The sequence below is a fragment of the Aphelocoma coerulescens genome (assembly GCF_041296385.1).
Source record: "Aphelocoma coerulescens isolate FSJ_1873_10779 chromosome Z unlocalized genomic scaffold, UR_Acoe_1.0 ChrZ, whole genome shotgun sequence".
Classification (NCBI taxonomy): domain Eukaryota; kingdom Metazoa; phylum Chordata; class Aves; order Passeriformes; family Corvidae; genus Aphelocoma; species Aphelocoma coerulescens.
The window spans coordinates 10,582,572-10,603,205 of NW_027184085.1; the positions used below are offsets into that span (position 1 = coordinate 10,582,572).

The window sequence follows — 20,634 nt, forward strand, 5'->3', positions numbered from 1 at the left end:
CCCCGCTCCGCCCCCGCTCCGCCCCCGCTCCGCCCCGGGACCGCCCGTCGGGGCGGGGCCGCCGTTTGAACGCGGGGCGGCGGCGGGACCGGCAGGTAACGGGCGGCGGGGGCGGCGGGGGCGGCGGGGGCGGCGTGGGACCGGGACCGGGACCGGGACCGGGACCGCGACCGCGACCGCGACCGCGACCGCGACCGGTGTCGGGTTCCGTCGTGTCCTGATCTCAACCCGTGGAATGGTCCTGGACGGGATGAAGCCCTGTGCAGCCCAGCCTGACTTTTGGTGGTAGCCCCGCTCCGGGCATAGGTCTCAGCTGATTGACCCCTAAAGATCCCTTTGGCTATACTAGTCCCTGATTCCACCAAGTATTTCCTGAACCCATGTCACAGTCAGAGAAAAACATCTGGTTAGCGTTTAGTTAACATTTTTCAGCGTACCCGCGTTCTTTTTTACTGGAAACATTTGTTTCTTTAAAGCATACTTAAGTTGTTTTAAAAAAAAATCCACAAAATCCGGATAATGAATGAAATGCTTCATTTTTGGTCAAGAAAAGCATTCTGTTGAATCCTATAAGACTTCGATGGATTTTTTCTCATCTGCTGAAAGAATCTAATACGCTTGGTTTTGACTGATCACAAAACCACTTTTAAATACCCAGTAGCACAGGCGAATTGAAGGAAGGCTAGGTGCATAGTTTACCTACAGTATTAACTCCTGTGATCTTTACTCCTCAGGGTGGCTGAGGACTGGCTGTGGGCTCCAGGGTTTCTTCCTTTCCCTTCCCCTTATCTCACAGTGTGGGATGTGGGGCCATGTGGCCCTCGGAGCTGACTCACCATGTGGTTACACTCCTGAAACATCAAGGGAGGCTGTACTGCAATAATAACAGGAGATTTTTTTAGGGTACTCAAAACATTTAGGAATGTTGGAGGGCATGCTGCTAATGGTGCACTATAAGGTAGTTAACAGTAACAGAGTGTGTTCAGTGGTTTGTGAATGTGAGATGGAAGAAGCAAGCTGGAGCAGTTCTGTCACTTGTAGGTGAAACGTTTTCTAGTGTACCCACAGGCTGCAGACAGGTCTCACCCTACAGACCTGACACAATTAGAATATATTATGCAATAATGGGAGCGTTTGAACTTCTTTATGTGAGCAGTAGCTGGTCAAACCTAGTATAACTTGTTTGTTTGTTTTAATTATTGTTTGTTAAAAGAAATTGGTCTGCAAAATAAACATCCTGACTGCAGTCTACCCTGGATAGAGGTGCTATGCGAATGGCAGCGATTTAGTCCATTGCTGGTGAGTACTTTGCAAATGCACACAAATAGAATCATGGAATGGTTTCAGTTGGAAGGGACCTTAAAGACCACCTCCTTCCAACACCTCTCCAAAGCCCAGGGACACCTTCCACAGGCAGGGTTGTTCAGGGCCCCATCCAGCCTGGCCTCGAACACTTCAAGGGGAGGACTAATGCTAAGCTTTGGGTGGTGTTCCCTGCCGTGCTGCCTCCATCCACACCAGGTCTGCCCTCTTTGACCAAGACGGAAGGTCTTGGTTAGGCTTGTGGCTGTGCTGTAAGTGAATATGAGGGTAAACCTCTGGAGAAGCCGCTGCTACTGTAAAACACTGCACGTGTCCCTCAGCTCTCTGGACTTCTGCGAACTCATTAAATGAGTCCTGGTTTTCATTTGATGTGAAGCTTTTGTTTCAGACATTGATTTACATATCTGAAATGTCTCTGGAAGATGGTGTTTGACAAATCTCCTTCTCTATGATGGCACATCTTTCTGTATTAGTGTATCTTGTCCATGTGGGAACCAGAACTTTTTGGAGGTTACTCAGCTTCCAGTGAAACTGCAGACTTAATGCCAGGGCAAGTGTGCAACTGCCTGCACTGCTTTTTCATCAAAAGAACAATATCTATCCGGTGTTCTGCTAAAACGCCTCTTTTTCTGAGAGGGTATGCTGAAAGGGAAAATTTTTTTCTGTGTAACAAAATCATGATACTGTATCAGAAGAGCAGAGCAGGAACAAAGCTGGTGTGATTCACAGCAGTTGTTTGGCCTCTCTCACTTCCAGAAGCACAAATTACTGTTAGTAAATGACAAAGCAAACCACTCACTTCTTAGTAACCTCCATGGGAAAAAAGCAAGAGTGGTCTCTTTCTCTTCTCTTTTCCCTCACAAGACAAATCTTATGGTTGTTTTCTACTTCTATCCACAGTACCTCTTCCACCCACTAACTTGCTTGAGTTTAATGAGAATTTCACACAAAGCATGGGAAGGGCAAAGCACAGGAAGTAGTGGTTTGCACGTGGGATTGTGCACTGAGATTTGCTTACAGATATATTGTCATGTACTGCTCTTGCTTTCACAGCCTGGTCTCTCTAATGCTGTGCCTCTTGTTGATGCAGGGCCCCTGTGCCCAACATGACGGAATACAGAAGGAAGCTCTTAATAACGGTTGTGGCAAATGACTTCCCTTATTTCATAGGAAAGTGCAGAGGTTTTAGTTCAGAATCTTGCCCTGCAACATGGGTTATTCTTTTGTAATGTGTCCATCTTGCTTAGCTCTTCAGGATCCTTTAGATCCCTGTATATCAGCCCTGACTCTGCCATGAGTGCCTCATCCCTGCTGTTTGCAGTTGGAGCAAACACTGTGGAAGACCAGAGGGCTCGCTGGGAGAGAAAGCGCAGCCGGACAGCCAAGGAACTGCTGGAAACGGAACACAAATACCTTGAGCAGCTGGACTTGGTGCTCACTGTGAGTATTTCTGCCCCTTCTGATATGTGGGTGTATTCAGACAGCACATATTTATCTGTGTTGTCATGGAGAAGGGTCAAGAGCAAGACTTTGATACATCCCTAATGCGTGGGACACCTTCTGTGGCTAAAAGGATTTTTTGTTGTTTTTCTTTTACGTCCTCTGTAATATTCAATAGCTCATGGGTTTGGCCTTTTAGCTTTGTTCTGTACACAGACATAAATCCTTCAAGTTTTGATTGAATAGGGGGCTCATCTTAAGATGCCTGAGATGTATGAACTGTAGGGACACAGACAAAACAAAAATTATGGACAAGAGAGTGAAAAACAGATGCATCTGAGGACACTGAAACAGAATCTTTTCAGTGTAGTACTGTTCAATCTCAGTAGTAGTGCAGTAGTGTTCACTGTACAACCTTTTCAGCTGTGGTATTCTTCCATGTGTTTACAGTTATGGTCAAAGCTACAAGTAAGGCTTACATCTGATGGTGGATATCTTAGGAAGACATTCACAATGTTTGATATCCTTCTGAGCCAAAGAGTGTTCAGGCTGCAGCTTCTGGCTTCTGCTGTGTGCCACAACTAACCTTTGAGTGACCTCAGAGGTTAATAACCTTTGCAGCCTTCTGGTACTTGAAGGGGGATTATAAAGAGAGGAAGAGTGACTTTTACACAGGCATATAGCGATAGGATACGGAGGAATGGTTTGAAACTGAAAGACAGTGGGTTTAAATTAGATGTTAGGAAGAAATTCTTTACTGTGAGGGTGGTGAGGCACTGGCCGAAGTTGACCAGAGAAGCTGTGGATGCCCCATCCCTGGAAGTGATGGGCCAGGTTGGATGGGGCTTGGAAGGTGTCCCTGACCAGGTTGGAAGTAGATGGTCTTTAAGATCCTTTCCAACACAAACCATTCAGTTTGATGATTTGTGAATTCTACCTGTTTGAAATTCTTTTTCTTTCCTACTTAGTACTTCGTGACAATTTTAAAAGCCAAAGGGACGCTGAAACCTGCTGTGTTGGAAACTATATTTGGACCCCTGGAATCCTTATATTCTGCCAGCCAGTAAGTGGACACAGGATGCAATTCCTGTAATTATATTGGGAGGACTCTATGTTGATGAGAAAGTAAGATTTGGGGAAACAAGGCTAACATGTTGTTAAACAGCCATTCACTCCTAGCACTGCTAGCCTTAGTGGCACTTGGAGGTGTCCCCGGGGATGTCCTGATCTGTATCACATATCTGGGTACCCAGTTACTAGACAGTGGTTTAAGCCCAGTAAGTCTGCTCCACAATGTGTTCTGTGGCTTACTCTCTGACCTCCAGGCAAACTTGGCATAGAAATTGGATATGAGGTGGAGAATGGTAAAGGAAGGTCACCAAAGGAATGAATCAGAAGGAGTTGTGAAAATGCCATCTGTAATGCATCCTTCACAAGCTTTTTGCTCCTTGTGCACAGTGTTCTGTCATTTCACCTGGAAAAAGGGAATTTGGGACCAGGACTGGAAAATTTTTCTCAAAGTCTGGATCTTTATGGACACTATGCAGAGAATTTGGAGCAGGCAAATAAAACCTTGAAGGTAAATACCTACTTTAGTTTTCATATTATTTCTCTTTTTCCATTCCATGAAATTGCCACATCCTTCCATTTATCTTCTGTTTCTGGAGTCATCAGTGTTCTTACTTTTTCTGGGCTGATGAAATTCAGGCTTTCTTCCACAACAAAATGGTGAAAATTTCTCTACTTATTTAGAGCTTCCAATTTCTGATGCTTTTCTCAGGTGTTTGCGTATGTATGTGCATATGGTGAGCACAGCTTTCTCAAACAGGGCTCTGTATTTACTCCTGCTCCTTCCTAGCTGGCAAGCCTAGAGAGTTTCCAGGCTTTCACTATGATACAGAGATCTCTTTCTAGGAATTGTCATGTCTCCTAGTCTTTCCCACTATGACCACCTGTATGCTAGTAGTGGTATTTCATTTCCTTCATAGTTTTTTTTCTATGGTTGAAGAAAATTTTTTCTTCCCACGCATGTCTCCAATTACAACCTGTTTTCAAGAAATTTTGGCAGGATACATATTTATTCCAAAGTCCTGACAGCTGTATCTGGAATTTAAACCACTCAGATTCCAGTTTTTTGTCCATGCTTGTCCCCAGATGCAGAATGTACTGGGATGTTTTCCTTCTCTTGTCTTTGCATGCATATATTCATGTTTTTGATTTTCCGAGAGAAAAAGCCATTTTGGATACTTGTCTTGAGGTGATGGGAGTGCAGATCTGCATTGCTTTTCCTTGAAAGGCGTGGCACAAAGCCACAAGGGCACTCCTTGTTTTCCTAACTGGTTCAACCTTCTCTTTTTCTTTATTTCCATTTGCTGTGTGTGTATTAAAGGGGGATATTGCTTCCATTGGCCACTGGAATGGATGGTCAGGAGAAAGGCAATGGCTTGCCCATAGCCACAAAAGAAATTGATGCTTGTGGGACTGAAGTCGTAAACTCTAAAGTGAAGAGTTTGAAGCTCTGGTGCAGACTAGAGCACATAGTTATTTTTCTAGTCTCGAAGCTATATCCCTTTTCTGCTGCACACAGGAGCAACTGAGGAAAAATAAGTCATTTCGGCGGTTTAAGAAACTCCAGGAGGCTCGACCTCAGTTTCAAGGGAGGGAACTAGAGGATCTGCTTCCTTTGCCCCTGCAGAGGCTGCACCAGTAAGTAAGCAATTGTGAGTCTTCAAGGGATTATCATGAGAAGGGATAAAGGAATATAACTTTGTTTTTATGAGAGAGAAAGTTGCCTAATTTGTCTCAAAATCAAAACATTGAGACAGCAATGAAACAGACCTGAGGATGTGCCTACAAAGTGGAATCCATGTACATGGATGGGAGATGATGCAGGAAGGTTGGTGTGTTTAGCCCTGGCTCCTATGCCCTTCCTCTATCTCTTGGGTAGAATTGGAGGCTTTCTGCCATCTCAATAAGCTACTGAAGTTTGGCCCTGAATGAAAGCAAGCTGACTGAAATGCTGCAGAAGTGATGCTCTCTGCCAGAGATGCTTTTGCTCCATTTTTATGCAGATTGCTGACCTGGAGCAGCATTGTGGCTCTTATAGATGGTTGCTTTTGGAGAGAAATGAGATTAATGAACAGAGGAGAGCTTCTCTTTCCTCTCTGGTTATCAGGGCCTTATGCTTTCCTCAGATTTGATGCCTATCACATTTGTCTGAGCTTGGACAGATCCTCTGTAGATTGCTGCTTTTCCCTCTCAAGGCAACAAGCCTTCCAGGTTTCAGGAAGTGTTTAGAAAACACCTTTGGACACATGGTGTGATTTTTAGGGTTATCCTGTGCAGAGCCATGAACTGGACTCAATGATCCTTGTGGATCCCTTCCAGCTCAGGATATTCTATGATCATCTCCCCTTTGAAGAGGCAAACTGACCGCATGAGGAGAGTGCTGCATGCACTCATGGGCAGCTCTTTCTTGGGGAGGGTGTGTGGGTAATAAAGGTGGTTTTCTGGGAACCCAGATTCTGCTGCTATAGATCCAGTAGCTGTTTTATAACCATGATCTTATCTACACTAAAGCAAATTTGAGAGACTGAGCACCTTGTTTCTTTGAAAATAACTTGGAGAGATCATACCAAAGTCTTTCATGTAGTTTTATATAGTGTTTTTAATCAGCTTGGCAGAAATAAACTTTAAGCTGGTTGGTGGGATTTTACTATAATTCTTCATATACTTCCCTTAAATTTGCAAAACAGTAGTATATCTGTTGCTGTGCAACTATTTGGAAAATTGTGAGCTTTTTAACAGAAAGTCTAATTTTTTCATTAATCAGATCTATCATGTCCAAGTTTCCTTAAAACTCTCTTAACATATGCACTAGGTCATATGAGTTGTGCCAGTCTGTGAGTCTGTTAAATTCCTGTTGTTTGACTTCATTGGGAGAAAGCATTTGCAGAGATCTTATCCTCTCCAGTAAAGACTGGGAAGGAAAAAAGAAAAAGGCGGCTCCTAGTTCTTATAGAAATGCCTTTATTTTCTTGTATGGGCAGGAAACATGGTATGAATGCCACCATTCAGATACTATTAAAAATAGGTTGTTCAAAGAGAAATTTGTAACTTATTGAAGGCATGTTTATGTGAATTCTGAGAGCGCCTCATGAATTCAAGTGATTTGTGAGGCTGCTTTTATTGTATCCCCAGGAAAAGCCCAAGGTTTGCAGATGTACAAGATACTTGGGTTATTTTAGTTGAGACATCTGATGATAAAAAGAATGTGATCGAAGTATGACCAAAACTGCTTCATTAGGTTTGCTCTGTCCCCTGGTCGAGTGTTTTTCACCATGCTGTCACTAACAGGAGGTGCTCCTGCTCTTCTTGGTATCATGTTGTGAATTAAACCTGCTCTCTCCAACTCAGGTACAAGCATTTCTTCAGAGATCTGCTGCAGAACACCAGCCCAGACACTGCTGAGTACCAGAAACTTGCAAGTATGATTCCACCTGTAAATGCTGGCATTTGATCAATGATAGACTCCTTGCAAAGAATATTTTGACTACCACCTCCTGCCTTATTCCACAGGAAAAAAATCTTCTTCTCTCTCTGGGGTTCTAGTGGGTTACTATTTTCCTTCTCTGTCTTGACCAAGATGTCCCTGAGAATACATTAGGAGTAAAAATATGTAGAACAACTGCCTGCAAAAATGGCCTAGTAGCTAGGTTAGAGAAATGGCAGCTCTTTTTTTTTTAAGCTCTGCTGCTTGTGAGGCACTGGAACAGGTAGCTCAAGGAATTAGTTGATTCCTGAAAGTGTTCAAGGCCAGGCTGGATGTGGACCTGAGCAATGTCATGTATTTGAAGGTGTCCCTGCCCATGGCTGGTGGGTTAGAACGAGATGATCTTTCAGGTCCCTTCCAACCCAAACCATTCTCTGACTCTCTTGGTCACATGCCTCAATTTTCTAGGATAATTCATGTCCTTCATGCTATATCCAGTCACTACAGGTGCCCCCCAAGGCTCAGTACCAGGGTCAGTCCTGTTTAATGTCTTTACTGATGATCTGGATGAGGGAATCAAGAGCACCATCAGTCAGTTTGCAGATGGCACCAAGTTGGGTGGGAGTGTTGATCTGCTGGAGGGCAGGAAGGCTCTGCAGAGGGATCTGCACAGGCTGCATCCATGGGTTGAGGCCACTTGTGTGAGGTTCAACCAGGCCAGTTGCTGGGTCTTGTCCCTGGGTCACAACAATCCCAGGCAGTGCCACAGGCTGGGACAGAGTGGCTGGAAAGCTGCTCAGAGGAAAAGGCCCTAGGGGTGCTGATCCACAGCAGCTGAGCATGAGCCAGTGTGTGCCCAGGGGGCCAAGAAGGCCAAGGACATCCTGGATGTATCAGCAATAATGTGGCCAGCAGGACCAGGAAAGTGATTGTTCCTCTGTGCTCAGTAATGGTGAGGCCACACCTCAAATCCCATGTCCAGTTTTGAGCCCTTCACTACAGGAGAGACACTGAGCTGCTGGAGCAAGTCCAGAGAAGGGCGATGGAGCTGGGGAAGGGTCTGGAGCACAAGTCCTCTGAGATGTGGCTGAGGGAGCTGGGGGTGTTTAGCCTGGAGAAAAGGGGTGACTTGATCACTCTCTACAAGCACCTGAAAGGAGGTTGTGGCCAGTTGTGGATCGGCCTCCTCTCCCAGATAACAAGCAACAGGATGAGAGGAAATGGCCTCAAGCTGTGCCAGGGGAAGTTCAGGATGGATATTTGGAGGCATTTATTTATGGAAAGAGTTGTTAAACATTGGAATGGACTGTCCAGGGAAGTGGTAGAGTCACCATCCCTGAAAATGTTCAAGAAATGACACTCAGTGCCATGGTCTACCTGACAAGGTAGTAGTCAGTCAAAGGTTGAACTTGGTGATCTCAGCAGTCTTTTCCAACCTAAATGATTCTGTGATTCTCACAAGCATTTAACACCACTTGTAGGGCATTTTTCCTGTTTTTGCTTCCAAGTCCAGGAAATCACTCCTCTCTCTAATGTTTTATTGGCAAATGTTTTCTAGAACTACAGAATTGTTGGTTGGAAAAAGGCTTCTGGAGGTCATGTAGTCCAATCTCTTGCAGAAATTCCTGAACAAAGCTGTTGTTGATACTTAGTTTAAAACTTTGTTTCTTAATGTCATACTATTTTTTCTTAGCAAGATGTATAAGGTGAAATAAGCATTCATTTGTGATAACTTCAGGGTACCCTGCTATAATTTCAGAGGCCGTGAAATCTGTTTCTGAGGTATCTCAGTGGGTCCAAGACATCTTTGATAAGAGAGAGAACTCCTTGCAGCTGCTTCGGGTTCAGAAACTGCTCAAAGGACAAAAGACTCAGGTTTTGACTCCAGGTGAGTCTTACTGACAGCTCTGTTTTTCCTCTGCCGTGCTGAGATACATGGAGATATGTTCTCCTTCATCTCTGGCTCAACTCACATTAACCAGTTTTCCCCTACTGCCCAAATTCAAGTGGTAAAAGAATATGACTACTAATTCAAGCACTTTTTTTAAAGTTTTTTAAGTTAAGAATTTTAGAATAAGGATAAGCAACAGTTTAATTGCCTGACATTCAGATAGGAGAAGCTGATGACATGTGGTTAGAAAGCTAGGAGACCAATAAGGTCAGGAGTGTAAGTCCCAGGTGGGAATGAAAGAGAGACACTAAAACATTTTGGCAGAGTGTAAGTAGTGGTATTGTCCCTACTCCATTGCATAGATGGATTGCATGACCATAGATTTCTGAGTGTCAAGGGCCCAAGGACTGTGCTGTTGTTTGCCTTAAGCTACAAGATTCATGGAATTCTTCTCAGACCCTTCATACGGAGAATTTTCTTCTATCTGCATGGTTAAACTGTGCTGTAAATCAGTATCAGTGTTGATAGCTGAGATAGATAAAGCCACAGTCACTGGCATGTAAGAATATTTAAATGCATAAGAGGTCTTTTATGTGACTGGGTGCTCTCCATGCACAGACCACACTCCAAGCTATGTATGAAATATTGTGAGAAATGTGCCCAGTCGGGGCAATTATGAAACCGTCACCTGGGGCTTCACCTGTAGCCTCACTCAACTCTGCTATTTCAGAAGTTTTCCAGGCCCAGTGCTGCAGCTGGAGAGGAGTGTTAAAGTCACTGTGTGTGACGGTCTCTAAGACAAGTACCTCCAGGTACTTGTGAATGTGGTTGAAATTCATACCTGTGGATCTTTGGCTGAAAAAAACCTTCCCCAGTGGGATGGCAAAAGACTTGGAAAGATAAAACTGAGAAAGCTCATGGGCTGAGATAAAGACAGTTTAACAAGTAAAGCAAAAGCTGTTCATGCAAACAGTGCAACACAAGGAATTCATCCACCACTTCCCGTGGGTGGGCAGGCATGTGTTCAGCTATTCCCAGGAAAGCAGGGCTCTACCACACACAATGGTTACCTGGCAAGACAAGAACCACCACTTTAAAACTCCCCCCTTTTGTCCTTCTTTCCCTTCATAACAGGTTGAACATGATGCCATATGATATAGAATGTTCCTTTGGGAAGATTGGATCGGGTGTCCCAGCTGGGATCCTTCCCAAATTCACATGCATTCCCAGCCTCCTCACTTGTGGGATGAGGAGCAGGAAAGACCTTGATACTGAGCACTGCTTACACAGCAATAAACAAAAGATCCCTGTGTTGTCAATGGTGTTTTCAGTGCAAATCCAAAACAGCCACATACCAGCTACTTTGGGAAAAATTAACTCTATCTTAGCCAAAGCAGCACAGCTAGAACAAAGGTTACTTATCAGAGGTTATTCTCAAAGATGCTCAGTCAATGGGCAGATTAATTTACAATTCTCTTTCCTGTTCTTAGAATCCTTTTGGTGATGCCAGGTGAAAGGGAGCTAACACAGGTATGCTCTGCTTATACTGAGCAGAAGCATGTGCTGGGGTGCCTGGGCACACTTGGTGTAGTGTGTAAAAAGGTGTGAAAAGTGTAAAAATGTAAATCAATTATCCTGAATATCAGAACTAATAAAGTAACACCATGACAAAAAACCTCCAAACACCCCAAAACAGTATAACTAGACCAGAGATGGCCATTGTTTGAAAGTGTTTGGTCCACTGATTTTTTGGTCTGAAAATTCTGAGATGCAGTAGGACAAGCGCTGAGGGTCAGTAAAGTCATTTCCATTATCTAGGACAGAGAATTCTTGTAGTCCTGTTTTCCATTGGCTGGGGTAACATAGTTACCATTAGATATGAGAAGCAGAAACATAAGAGGCAGCTGGAGCTTGCTAGTTTTGGTCCAGCTTTCCAAAAACAAGATAGCTTTTGCAGGACAAGATTGTGTTTTGTTGCCAAGAGGGAGCAGGAGAGAAAACAAAATGTTGTAGATTAAGAGCAAAGGGGGAGTGCTGGAGATGGTGTCTCACCTTTGCCAATGCCTCTGAGAGGTCCTGCTCCCAGTGAGGAGACCCTGCTTTTCTTGCTGCCTTCCATATTTAGGACAAATACTGTATCAGCCAGAAATGCCTCCTTAACTGAGCACATTCTTTCACAACAATTTCTTAGAACTTGTACATCTGGGGATCCTGGACATGCATCTATATTCCAAGACTTCCAGTACAGTCTGGGTCAGACTGTATGCCTCTGAGTCTGATCACAGCATAGCCTGAGGGAAACAGCTCCCAGTCCAGCCCCATGCTGCTGACACCATCCTCCCATTTGTTTTTTTAAACAGGGATTGATTCCTGCACCTCACCCTTGTCTTCCTCAGTTTCTTATTCTGATAAGGAGTGGTTCCTGTGCAATAAGCTAAGCAGGAATCCACTAGCCTCTTTTTTTTTGTGACTATAGCATGCTAATAAGACACAATCCATAATAAAAACAAAACTGAGGGGTTTTTTTTCTAAAAGGTTCTTAATAGCTCACACAGAAGCTAAGGCATGAAAGAGTGACTGAAATTCCCTGGCAGATGTTTCCTAGACAAGACCAGCTGGCAATACTTTGTTATGGCTTTACATTTTTATAAATAATCTTACTGGCAGGTGTCTTCATAACTCCCGTGAGTTGATGGCTATCTTCCACAATAATCCTAGTAAGAAGTCCTGCTTTAATTATTTCATTTATTTCACTATTCAATTTTTTAAATTGCTGCTTACAGCTAGGCTTATTGAATTGTTTTGATTATTTTCCTGCTGCTTTCTTTTCCTCTTGTGTTATCACAATTCATTTCACAGGTGGATGACACTGGACTCTGTTGTGCAAGAGAGGTTGATAAGGTTGCCTACTCAGACCTTTCTCGTTTTGTATCTCCTTTGATAGAACAGTCATCTGCAATCTGTAATCTCTTGGCTACTGTAGGTCTGTACATAGTTAGATGACCTGTGAAACGTAGTTTTGTTTTAGTTTTGGGGAGGAGGGTTTATCTGTTTAATTAGCACACACAAACAAAGCAAGGAAAAAATAATAGATTTTCAAAGCTGAAGCTAGCTTCTGTTTCACCACTAATGACAAACAACTGGGCAACACAATTCAAGATAGTTCATGCTGTGTTTTGTCAAGGCTTATGTTAATTTAAAGGTATGCATATCATTTTCAAACCGTGTTTTTGTTCTGATCATTTAAAAGAGACTTGCATATGATAATATACTCTTAATTAACATAACAGATTTATAACATCTTCAGCTGTTCCTCATATACTAAGCATTTTGGGCTGGTTACTGCTTCTGCACCAGTGTTATCCACGCTGGTGGACTGGACTCAGCTGACATCAGTGCCTTCTAGTGGTTGGAATTGATGTAGAACACGGCAATCTTCAAGGGTGGCTCACACTCTATTCCTGTTTGTGTCATCGCACCCTTTCCTTTTTATTCCCTCCCACCCTTCCCCAGATCTCACAGCTGTCTCTGTTTCCCCTGCATGCCCAGGGCGCTGGTATATCCGGGAAGGCTGGCTTTTGGTGGTGCCTTCAAAGGGAGAAGAACTGAAGCGCAGGATGTTCTTCCTGTTCTCCGATATCCTCATTGCAGCGAAGCCCTGCCACCCACTGCACCTGCTGAACTCGAACAAACTGTCCTGCCAGGCTGTCTACCCACTCCACCAGTGCTCAGTGGATAAAGTGTTCGGCCACACACAGAGCCAGGGAGGGCTCCTCAGTGTAAGTCTTCCCACCTGTGCCAAGGCAGAAGAGCCAGTGGAGTCAGACCTGGAAGCAGGTCTCCAGCTGTCTCAGCAGAAGCAGGACCGAGATGATGAGAGTGGTGACAAAATGCAGTGAAAGAGTCTGAGTTAGGGCAACCCTTCCCTTCTTGAGTGATGCAAGTACTTTTCCTTTCATGGCATAGAACCTCCTGCACATTCTGGGGCTACAGGCTGTTGGTTGCTTCACTTAGCTCAGGTAAGGAGCTCCACTAGGACTCTGACATGCCCTCATCAGAGCCACAGGTTTGGGGGGCAGCCCCACAGTCAAATGGCAATGAATATGTAGCATTACACTGACTACAGACTGAACATGTAGAAAAACAGAGAGTGAAGGAGATGTGGGTGTTATTATAACAGGTGTTGTTTATCTAACTCCCTGAGGGCTGCAGATTCCTTGACAGGGGCCAGAGTCTTCTGCAGTGGTTTCAAGGTCAGTTCTTCCAAGGTTGCACCTGGGGCTGTGTTAGCTTTTTTTGTGAGCTGTGACAAAGAAGTATTTGAGCAAGCTGTGATCTGTGGATGATGGCAGTGGAAGGATCCCTAGGGACAGCTTGGAATATGGTAGAAAACTGGATGATGAGCTGCTGAGAATTGTAATTGCTCATCTCCAAATGGATCAAAGTGAGCTATCAACTGCAACTGGAAACAATGGAGAAGACTGGCTCTTGTTCTGTACTGTGCAGCCTCTGGCTTTGCCCAATATTAAGGCTAAATTTTTCTATCTGGGAAGGAGAAGGGTGAAAATCAGCATGCAGGGACTGAATTCAGTGGTGATGACCTTCTTTTTACTGGAGTTGCTGCCTTGGCAAGGAATGCCACAGATTCTGTTTGCCTTTCAGCTTTCCTTTCCACAGAAGACACTGCTGTTGATGTCCAGCAACCAACAAGAGATCCATGACTGGTACCGGAGTCTCACAGCTGCAGTCAGGTAGGCATCTATTTTCCAGAAGTGGAAGGGGACAGGACATAAAAGTGACCATATGGACCCGTGTGTGGATGGAAGCAGCCTGATGCTGGCAGCCAGGATACAAGGGAATAGTAAGGACAGACTTCCCATATTAACTGTGAAATTCCCCTTTGTTTTCCTCTACAGGCAGCTGAAAGCCTGACCCACCTGAGTACAAGACAAACTGGCAGGACCACCACCTTTGTGGCAGAAGCTTCCACAATCTTAGAAAACGTTCAGCGACATATAGCAGCACTGCATTGAGAGGGACTACACAGCATGTTTGTGAGATGATGAATGCTTTGTTAGCTGCCCTTATGTTCATACAGATACTGCAAAAAATGCATTTGTACATAAAAAAAATCTGTACTAAGGATTTTCCCCAATTTAGCTTAGAAGCTTCTAGCTTTTCTGCACTTTAGTAAACTCAGATTATTAACTTAAGGTCAAGCAGATGGGAGTGTGACTTGTTTTCCCTCATTAAATGCTTTTTTTAAAGGTATTTTTGTATTTTGTTAAAGCCTCAGCATGGACTTTCAATAATGTGGGAGTTTCACATCAGTTTGGTTCAGAAAACATCTATTTGAATATGGTCAACTTGAAAGAGGACAATTTCAAGCTTATTAGAAACATGAAGATTAAGGTCTGTCTGAACACTGACCTTTCAGCAGTTCAACTGTTTTTTCTTCTTCCTTAAGCAGCTACCCATCTTTAATTTCTCACTGGGGTTTATTAAAACAGAACTGGTACTCTGTGAGATAAATGTCCCAAAGAGAGAATACATAACGGGTTTTTTTGGTCTTTCCATACAATTAACTTGCTACACAGGATCACCCGTTTAAATGTCTTAAGTTTGTGAAACCTGTGAGGAAGAAATGCAACAGGGTTTTGGAAGCCACACTGGTTCTGCTGTGTTTTGCCAAGAAAGGATGGGCCAGGTGTTCTTGAGGTCCCTGTATCGGGGGAAATATTGAGGAAGATTGTGGGAAAGGGAATATTGTGGAAGATTGGCTACGTGAAAAAGGGCACATAAAACCCCAGCGGTTTGATTGCACGCATCTTGTGTAACAAATGAAGTTGCAAAAAGATACAGTTGTCCTGCTTAACAACTGGGCTTCCATTGAGTTCTTATTGCTAAGCTAAGTGTTTTATTGCAGAGTTAGCAAGGTTAGTCTTTGGCAGTAAAACAATAAAATACTGTTGGTTAGAAAAGACAAAGAAGAAAGAGAATTGCTGACCACAGAAGAGGAGTTAGGAGGGGTTAAGAAGTCAGCTAAAACTACATGAACCACTTAGAATGTGCCTTTACAAATATTCATAAGCCTATTATCGATAGTATATAAGAAACTTTAGTATGATTAATAAACGGAATCCTGCTGATCCCTCATATTGAGTGTCCGGGCTTTCCCTCCGTTGTGACAGTCCCTTCCAACCCGGTATTCTATCCTGTGACTTTACGTTTGGGTTGGTTTTGTTTTGGGCTTTTACACTTCAAAGTTATAGCTAGGACTTTCAAGTACTAGCCATGCTTGAAATGAGAGACAAAGCTAACAATTTAAGATTCTTATTGCTCAGTAGTTATATCACTCTGAAAAAGTTCTGCTACTCCCCCTTTTTGTTGTAATAGAGCAATGCAGAGATTTCCTGTAATCCTGCACTTGAAGTCAGCATGTCTGTCAAGTTCTAGCTAGAGATTACTGTGACTCCTGCCTATGTTATCACCTTATAAGTTCCTTTGGTTGTCTCTTTATAGGACTTAGCTCAGTGTTACCTTATCTGCATTTGGTGCCTTTTAAATGGCAGAAGTATCTTATTTTTCACCAAACTTTCTGCTCTGCAATGCTGAACACTGGCTCCTAGAACACACTTGTAGCTCTGACACAGGGATGTGGGACCAGAAACTCTAACATATCCATTTTTTTCTAGAGTAAGTTACTAACTTGCAAGCACAGGAATTAAGCTGTGCCAGGGTAGGTTTATGTTGGACATTAGGAGGAATTTCTTCACAGAAAGGGTGAATAGACACAAATGGTCTGCCCAGGAGGTGGTGGAGTCACTGTCCCTGGAGGTGTTAAAAGAACGACTGGATGTCTTAGTGCCATGGCACTTAGTGCCATGCTCTGTTGTCCCGGTGGTATTTGATCATAGGTTGGATTTGATAACTTCAGAGATCTTTTCTGACTTAAATGATTCTCCGAATACAATTCAAACACAAGCAAACTGACCTTCTGGACAAAGTTTATTTACACAGAGAATATAAACCATCAGGGCTCCTAGCTCGATTTCCTTCTCCTGCTGAGTCTCTATTCAAACCACTGGAAGCAGCCAGTAAATTCAGCCCTCGCCGCGGCAACTTCCATCACCCTCCAGCCCACCTGCCACACCTTCCCTTCCCGTGTCCCAGGACAGCACCCGGCCCTGGTGCGCGGGCAGCTCCCCTGGAGCCCGCTGGGGGCACAGGGGGACCCTAGACAGGGGTTCCCCGGGCGGCGGCCGCCCGCTGCGCGTCCTGCCGGTATCCCTTGAGCAGCTGGTTCAGCAGCGTCTTGTCGGAGTCGCGGCGCGGGCGGACGAGCGGCGGCAGCGGGTTGCCCTTCAGCTCGATCACCGCCATCTTAGCGCGGTCCAGCCCGTCCCGGTTGGGGATCTGAAGCAGCCGCGTGTAGCTGCCGGGGTGCGGCTGGAAGCGGGGCGCCAGCACCTTGAACAGCTTGTGGATGAGGTCCTTCTCCTGCGGGGCGGCACGCTCAGCCCCGGCACCGCGCCGGGCCGGGACCCGGGGGTGTGGGGCTGGGCGGTACTTACGGTCAGCCAGAAATCCGCCATGCGCATGGCGCGCTCGTCCTTGTCCCCCCGCTTGGCGTAGTCGATGAGCTGCCGGGAGGAAGGAGGCGGTGGGTGAGAGCGCCTCGGCCGCCCGCCGCCCCCCGGCCCGGCCCGGCCCGGCCCGGCGCGGTGCCGCCGCTCACCCGCTCGGCGTAGCCGCGCATCTCGTCGGCCCGCGCCCAGGGCGTCTCGATGCGCTCATGCCGCACCAGCGCCGTCACCAGGTTCCGCAGCAGGTCCAGGCGCGACCGCGGGCTGAGCCCGAGCCGCCGGTACACGCGGCCATGCGAGATGGCGGCCGCCAGCGACAGCCGCATCCCGCCGATCCACCGCCGCCCGCCCCGGCCGCCGCCGCCGCCTCCCGGCAGCGCCCGAGCGCCGCACAGCGCGCCGGGAACTGTAGTCACAGCCACTCAATCCCGCAATCCCGGAACGGGTCGGGTTGGAAAGGGACACGGCGGGACTCCTGGTCCAGCCTCCCTCCTCGAACAGGGTCGTCCTGGAGGACGCGGGATAGGAGTGCGTTCATGCGGTTCTTGAGTGTCTCCGATGAGGGAGACTCCGCAGCCTCTCCGGGAAATCTGTTCCAGTGCTCGGTCACCCGAACGGTAAAGAAGCTCTTCCTCGTGTGCAGGTGGAACTTCCTGTGCATCGGCTTCCGCCTGTTGCCTCGTGTCCTATTGCGCGAAACCACCGAGCAGAGCCTGTTCCATCCTCTTGACATCTCCCTGCAGATACTGACAGGCTTTGATGAGATCCTCGTCTCTTCTTGAGGCTGAACATGCCCAGCTCGCTCAGCCTTTTTTCGTAAAGGATGCTCCAGTCCCTTAATTATTTTTGTGACCCTCCTCTGGACCCGCTCTAGGAGCTACACGTCTCTCTTGCGCTGAGGAGCCCAGAACTGGACACAGCGCTCCGTGCTGAGGAGAGGGACACGATCACCTCGCGCACCCTGCTGGCATTGCTCTTCCTCATGCAGTCCAGGCCGCAGCCGTCTGACCGGGACAGGGAGCCGGGACAGGGAGCCGGGACAGGGAGCCGGGACAGGGAGCCGGGACAGAGCCGGCGGAGCTGGGAGCTGGCTGCGGGCGCAAAGGAGCCGCGCCGCGGCGATCCATTGTCCCGCCGGTCCTCTGTTAGTTCTTTTAAAAACTATCGGAGATGAGCTAATTAAACAGGCAGATTTTAAAATGCCTAACTTTAATACACTGCTGTGTAACTGGTTAAAATTAAAAGGACGCCATCATCATGTCATAGGAATACCATCTGGCTTTCCCCAAATACAGACATCAAGTAACTGAGATTCTGCTTTTCAGGAATTCTTGACAGTTCTGTTATCATCATACAGTCACGGAGCAATACTACTAGCAGGATTCCCAGTAAAACTGGGAACTCCTTTGTCTGCCTTTTCATTCTTAGATCTGCTAACAATAGATTTTTGTCTTTAACAAGAAAGAAAAAATTTTGCCTCCACTATTTACTTTGTTCACACGTTTACCCGCATGTCGGCGATCCTGGATCCTGGTGGTGGAGTCGGATCCTGCCAGGGAAGACAGCCAGCCCGGCAGGGTGCCAGCCCTGCGGCTGCCCTTGAGGCATTGGGCAGGCAGGGTGGGCTCTGCAGGGAGGAGGGGGCAAGCTGGGCTCCTCGCTGCCCCTCAGCTGTCGGACACAGCCTGCAGGATGTTCCTGGGCTGCGGGAAGACGCTCGACTGGGTGCGTGCGAGGGGCAGGCAAGGCCTGATGGAGCCTGTGTGTTATTCCCTCTTTTCCCCATCACTGGTGGCGGGATGCCAGACAGCTCCGGACCCCCGTATCGCATCCCCAGGATGTGCAGAAGCTGCACACACTGGCAGCGTGGGGTGGGGCTGCCGCATCCAACCTCATGTAGTCCTGATGTGGCACAGGAGCCACCATCCGTCCGCAGAGGTGGTCGTCTGCTTTATTCCCGCAAAGACTGAAACCCACCCTAGCTTGCAAGAGCCCCAGAGTCAAAGAACTAAGACAGTATTGTTCAGCTCCAAGAAAAATGCTAGAAGGCAGCATAAGGAGGTTTCCTGCCATCTGTTTCTTCAAGCCAACATCAGTGTGTTTCAGAGAAAGGGTGATGTGTGACAAAAAAGCAGCTACCAACAGTGTAAGAAAAAATATCTTTGTTATTATGAATACATCATAAAATCACAGTCATCTTATACACATTTTAGTATTTCATATATAAATAAAGTGAACAGTATAGTTATTGGAATGTGTAAAAGGAACAAACATATGGGGTTTTTTTTAATGTGAAATTAACAGAGAATTGGACCCCATCCCCATCTTTTGTTGTTGCTCTGGGACTTGGTACATTAACCCTGAAATACTTCTAGGCAGAAGGCTATTCAAGCTGTGATGCCAACAGCAACTCCAGCATTACCCTAATTCCATTTACCATCAATTTTCCTCTCATTTTCCTAATTTAGCCTGACTATATAGGAATTCTTGTGTGTCAGAACTACGGCTGTGTAAGAAAGACTAAACCTTTATGTACCTGGCACAGTGTTGAAAGAAAAAATTTTTCAAGATTCATGATTTTGTTAAACCCATGAACAATCAGAATTTTCTCATCACTACACAGTCTTGCAAATGTTTCCATTAAATATATTTCTAATATTAATAAAATAACAAATTCTTCATTATCCTTCTGCTTATAACTTGATGTCTTAACATCAAAATAATATTTCTTTCTAATAAAATTATACATATCATTTATATGAAACAAAGTTGTCATGTGCATGAGCCTAGTAATGAGACTAGCCACGAGTGTAGAAGTTTCTACTTTCTTGTTTTGGATTCTTGGGAGAGTTTGTTATTTTTGGAGCCACAGAGTAATAAATAATTTGCAAGGTTATGTCTTCTCTGGCTACCAGTAACAAAACTTAAGATTGGAAATGATTCCTCTGCTCTGGCTGTATGAAATGTTGGGTATGCTGAAGAAAATGACACTTTTCTGAGCCTTTATGTGTTTACAGCAAAATCTGAATGAAATGTTGCTGATACAATGTGTTATGAGTTATCATACAGTTAATCAGAAATGAGAAAGTTCTATGCAAAGATCTCAGCTGGATGCAGACCGAAGGCTGACCCTTCCCAGCCAGCTGGGCTCAGAGGGACTCTTGCTGTTGCTTGAATTCCTATGTCGTGTCGGGTGGACTTGTCTTTTCCATAGTGTCCTCTCCTTGCTGTTGACACTCAAACAGTTTTGAGGCAGAAAATCTGGACAGAGGAGGGTAAGGACAAGGGCAAACCCAAGGAACATGTTCTGTGACCTTTTTTGTATGAAGCAAGCAATGTGAAAGCCAATGATGCCAGCTCCAGAAAGGGAAGTCATTGAGGTTTCCACTCAGAAAGGCATGTAAACATGTGCTATGTTTATATTCAAGAACCTCTAGGACAACTTTCTGTACTTACAGTGAAATATGTATTTTACCTGCTTTGCTGGTCCAGTCTCAGAATAGCCCTTCCCTGGATACTTGCACACAGCAGGGCAGTTGTCACCTCTTCCTGAATTTGATGGTCAAACTGTGGGAACTTCTCATTTGGTATGTGTCTCTATTTGGAAAAGCAAAACTTAAAACTAAAATAAGTGCCTTTTTTAGAATACATCACCTTATGGGCAGAGGGCAATAGAATTTAGTTGAAATATAGGAAGTGACTCATCTAAGTTAGATCATTCAGTATCTCATGGTCAAAAACCTGCAGCTACTAATTCTCTAGTGGGATCCAGCCTGATCCAACAGGGTGCAGTGGTAAACATATGCAAGAGTTCCGTAATTTGCTAGATTTAAAAGTACAACCTTTGACATTCAACAAATTTAATTAAAATTGCATATTCATAAATGATGTAATTTATACTC

General features: G+C 45.3%; 2 protein-coding genes across 3 annotated transcripts; one reads left to right on the plus strand and one right to left on the minus strand.

Moving 5' to 3' along the window:
• Positions 1-46: 46 nt before the first annotated feature.
• Positions 47-15,456, plus strand: ARHGEF39 (Rho guanine nucleotide exchange factor 39). Of its 2 annotated transcripts, none has more exons than XM_069001297.1 (11): positions 47-95; positions 1,214-1,299; positions 2,571-2,763; positions 3,732-3,826; positions 4,222-4,342; positions 5,351-5,469; positions 7,180-7,250; positions 9,015-9,143; positions 12,696-12,925; positions 13,809-13,897; positions 14,063-15,456. In XM_069001297.1, exons 3-11 carry the CDS (start codon positions 2,617-2,619, stop codon positions 14,076-14,078), a joined length of 1,017 nt encoding a protein of 338 aa, XP_068857398.1. In that variant the 5' UTR covers positions 47-95; positions 1,214-1,299; positions 2,571-2,616; the 3' UTR covers positions 14,079-15,456. The 2 variants fall into 2 exon arrangements, with proteins under 2 accessions (XP_068857398.1, XP_068857400.1); XM_069001299.1 differs by lacking the exon at positions 47-95 and adding an exon at positions 333-406.
• Positions 15,457-16,136: 680 nt separating this feature from the next.
• On the minus strand, positions 16,137-17,361 carry MRPL17 (mitochondrial ribosomal protein L17). The gene is made up of 3 exons (XM_069001482.1): positions 16,885-17,361; positions 16,721-16,789; positions 16,137-16,646 (listed from the first exon to the last, which is right to left on the minus strand). Exons 1-3 carry the CDS (start codon positions 17,056-17,058, stop codon positions 16,383-16,385), a joined length of 507 nt encoding a protein of 168 aa, XP_068857583.1. The 5' UTR covers positions 17,059-17,361; the 3' UTR covers positions 16,137-16,382.
• Positions 17,362-20,634: the final 3,273 nt, after the last annotated feature.

What these genes read in the sequence shown, in the direction of transcription:
- ARHGEF39 (XM_069001297.1), top strand. Translation starts at nt 2,617, where the DNA reads ATGAGTGCCTCATCCCTGCTGTTTGCAGTTGGAGCAAACACTGTGGAA. An exon ending in AGCTGGACTTGGTGCTCACT is followed by an intron (nt 2,764 to 3,731) that starts GTGAGTATTTCT and finishes TTTCCTACTTAG; the next exon opens with TACTTCGTGACAATTTTAAA. An exon ending in GACTCAGGTTTTGACTCCAG is followed by an intron (nt 9,144 to 12,695) that starts GTGAGTCTTACT and finishes CTGCATGCCCAG; the next exon opens with GGCGCTGGTATATCCGGGAA.
- MRPL17 (XM_069001482.1), bottom strand. Translation starts at nt 17,058, where the DNA reads ATGCGGCTGTCGCTGGCGGCCGCCATCTCGCATGGCCGCGTGTACCGG. An exon ending in TGCGCGGCTACGCCGAGCGG is followed by an intron (nt 16,790 to 16,884) that starts GTGAGCGGCGGC and finishes TCCTCCCGGCAG; the next exon opens with CTCATCGACTACGCCAAGCG. An exon ending in TGGCGGATTTCTGGCTGACC is followed by an intron (nt 16,647 to 16,720) that starts GTAAGTACCGCC and finishes GCCGCCCCGCAG; the next exon opens with GAGAAGGACCTCATCCACAA.